Raw genomic sequence first — 2,800 nt, forward strand, 5'->3', positions numbered from 1 at the left:
CTGGGTATCGAGTAGCATAATCTACCACCGTTAAGATAAAGCGTTTCCCAGAACTGCTGGGTATGGCCAGAGGCCCAATGATATCCACAGCGATTCTCTGGAAGGGCTCATCAATGATTGGCAAAGGGGCTAATGGGGCTTTTGGGATATGTCCCGACTTCCCCACCCTTTGGCATGTCACACAAGAACGGCAGTAGTTTGCTATGTCAGTTCCCATTTTAGGCCAATAAAAGTTATGAGCAAGCCTGGCTTTTGTCTTCTGTACCCCTAAATGTCCAGCTAAGGGGATCTCATGGGCAACCCTCATTAATTGTTCACGAAACTGGTGGGGTACTATGAGCTGTTGCTCTGTTAACCATGCCTGTTGGTGATCACAGGGAATAGTCTCCCTATACAGTCTGCCTTGATCCCAGAAGATCCTCTCCTTGTCAGATTCGTCAGGTGTTTTTCCAGCAAGGTCCCTTAGCTTGTCTAAGCTGGCATCATCATGTAAAGCGGCCTGGAACTCTTGGCTCTGGGTGGCTAGGAGGGAAAGTAAAAGCGACAGCCTCGCTGGGCTCCTCTGTGGCACTTTCTGGGCTGTTAGCTGGCAGACAGATATCTAAGTTATGGCTATTTTGACTGCGGGTCACGGCTGATATGTAAGTCCGCTTCTGGCTAACTAGGGTCTGGGGGTCATTCTGAGTATATACCATATTACCGTTATCAGGACATATCTCTAGAGCATTACTGGTTATATGGCTATTACCGATTAACTTAGTAGCATCCCCCAATAGTATGGCATTACATGGTTCCACATGGTCACATAGCACATTAACATCATTAGACACTTCTACATGGCAGGGTTCAGAAAGATCAAGAGGGGAACATATTACCTTATCATCAACATCACACATTTCAACAGAGCTTGCGGGGTCATCAGCAACATCTGATGCAACATACTGAGATACTAACCGTCCCAGGTCAGTACCTAATAAGACATTCGTGGGAATATTTTCAGACACCCCCACTTCTTTTAACCCCCTCCCTGTACCCCAATCAAGGTACACCCGTGCCATGGGCAAAGCGGGGTGGACTCCCCCAATCCCTGTGACAGTCAGGGTTTTTCCAGGAATAATGTCCTCCATAGACACAAGTTCGGGACGGACCAGAGTCATCTCAGCGCCGGTGTCTCTCAGCCCCACAGTGACGGTATTGCCCACAGTAACCGACTGTAGATTGTCACTGGGTTTCCCCTGAATCCCACCCACACACAAAACAGCTGGAGAGGACCCAAGTGGCTTGGGCAGGGGGGCATTCTTCTTTTTCTCAGGGCAGGTAGTGCTGAGGTGGCCCAATTTGTTACACACAAAACACCTGCGGGAATCAAATGCAGGCCTGGTGGGGGGAACAGGGCCAGGACCCCCTGAGGGTCGGTTGGCAAAAGAAAATGTGTTTGTAGTTGGCTTACCCCCTTTCCAGTTGGCAATAGAAGGTTTCCGCACTGCTGGTTCCCGGTTGGCAAGATAGGCATCCGCAATGTGTGCTGCCTGGGCCGCATCCTTGGGCTCTCGGTCCAATACAAACTGTCGCACTTCCACAGGGCAAATGTGCAGCAATTGATCTTTAATAATCAGATCCTCCAGGCCCTCAAAGGTAGTGATGGAAAACCCTCGGATCCACTGCTGGAGGTTGATTCTCAGGCCATCTACCACATCCGAGTAGCTGTCATTAGGTCCACGTTGTAAAGTCCGGAATCTTTTGCGGTACACCTCGGGGGTGAGGTTATATTTCCGGATCAAAGCTTGTTTGATGGCATCATAATCCCCATCCTGGTCTAGGGGAAGAGCTGCAAACACTTCCAAGGCTTTGCCTTTTAACCCTGGGGTTAGGTACCTGGCCCATTGCTCACTGGGTAACTGGTACTGTCTGCAAGCCTTTTCAAATCCTCTTAGGAAAGTGTCCAGGTCCCCATCCTTTTCCATAACAGGAAAGTGCTCCAGACGTGGTTTAAAGGTTGTTATTGTATCCCTGGACTCTCTGTTCGGTGGGGTAGAAGTGTGCAATTGGAGTCGTGCTAACTCCAGCTGGTACTCTCGCTCCGCCTGGCGCTCTGCCTGGCGCTCTGCCGCCTCTCGCTCTGCCTGGCGCTCCGCAAACTCTCGCTCTGCTGGGCGTTCTTGTAAAATAAGCTGCATACGCATTTGGGGGTCACATTCACTCATCTGTTGAAGAATTAGGGGCAAACAAGAGTCCATTCCACTCCGAGAACTGCTGCTGCTGGTACCCTCTGGGTCTGCCAGTTCCGGAGCCATATCCATTGCTTGATCCCCATGTGCTGTATAGGTCCCTGGCTCAGGTACCACATGGCGGTGGTGCTTGGCATCATCCTCTACCAACGCCCGGATCAGCATTTCTTTTGTTTTGTCAGTCCCATCCAGACCTCTCTGCTCACAAAGGCTGATCAAAACGGCTTTATCTTGCTTCTTGTAAGTAGCTGCCATCTTAGCAGTTACTTGCCAAATAAAAATAGAAAAGAAAAACAAGAAGGGAGGGGAACTGTATGCAAGTATGTCTTAATTAATAAAAAATAAATAAGCACTGAGTTTGTCCTTATAGACCGGTGAGCTCCTCGCAAGGATTCTGCCAGTCCTTAAGTGCAAGGGTTAATTACTTAATCCAGGCACTTAATGCTCTAATAAAAAATAAAATTATCCCACCGCTGCCACCACTCTGTCACGAACACCACTCCCGGCACACGTGACTTGGATGCTACTGTAAAGGGGAACTCCGCTTGTCCACTCTCACTATTACACACACC

The 2,800-nt window shown here is 49.3% G+C and overlaps 1 protein-coding gene across 1 annotated transcript; it reads right to left on the bottom strand.

Annotated features, from left to right (window-relative positions):
- Positions 1 to 485: 485 nt before the first annotated feature.
- Positions 486 to 2,483, bottom strand: LOC142760564 (uncharacterized). Its single transcript, XM_075863754.1, has one exon. The coding sequence runs from the start codon at positions 2,481 to 2,483 to the stop codon at positions 486 to 488; it is 1,998 nt and encodes a 665-aa protein (XP_075719869.1).
- Positions 2,484 to 2,800: the final 317 nt, after the last annotated feature.

Source organism: Rhinoderma darwinii, chromosome 4, assembly GCF_050947455.1.
Source record: "Rhinoderma darwinii isolate aRhiDar2 chromosome 4, aRhiDar2.hap1, whole genome shotgun sequence".
NCBI classification, from domain to species: domain Eukaryota; kingdom Metazoa; phylum Chordata; class Amphibia; order Anura; family Rhinodermatidae; genus Rhinoderma; species Rhinoderma darwinii.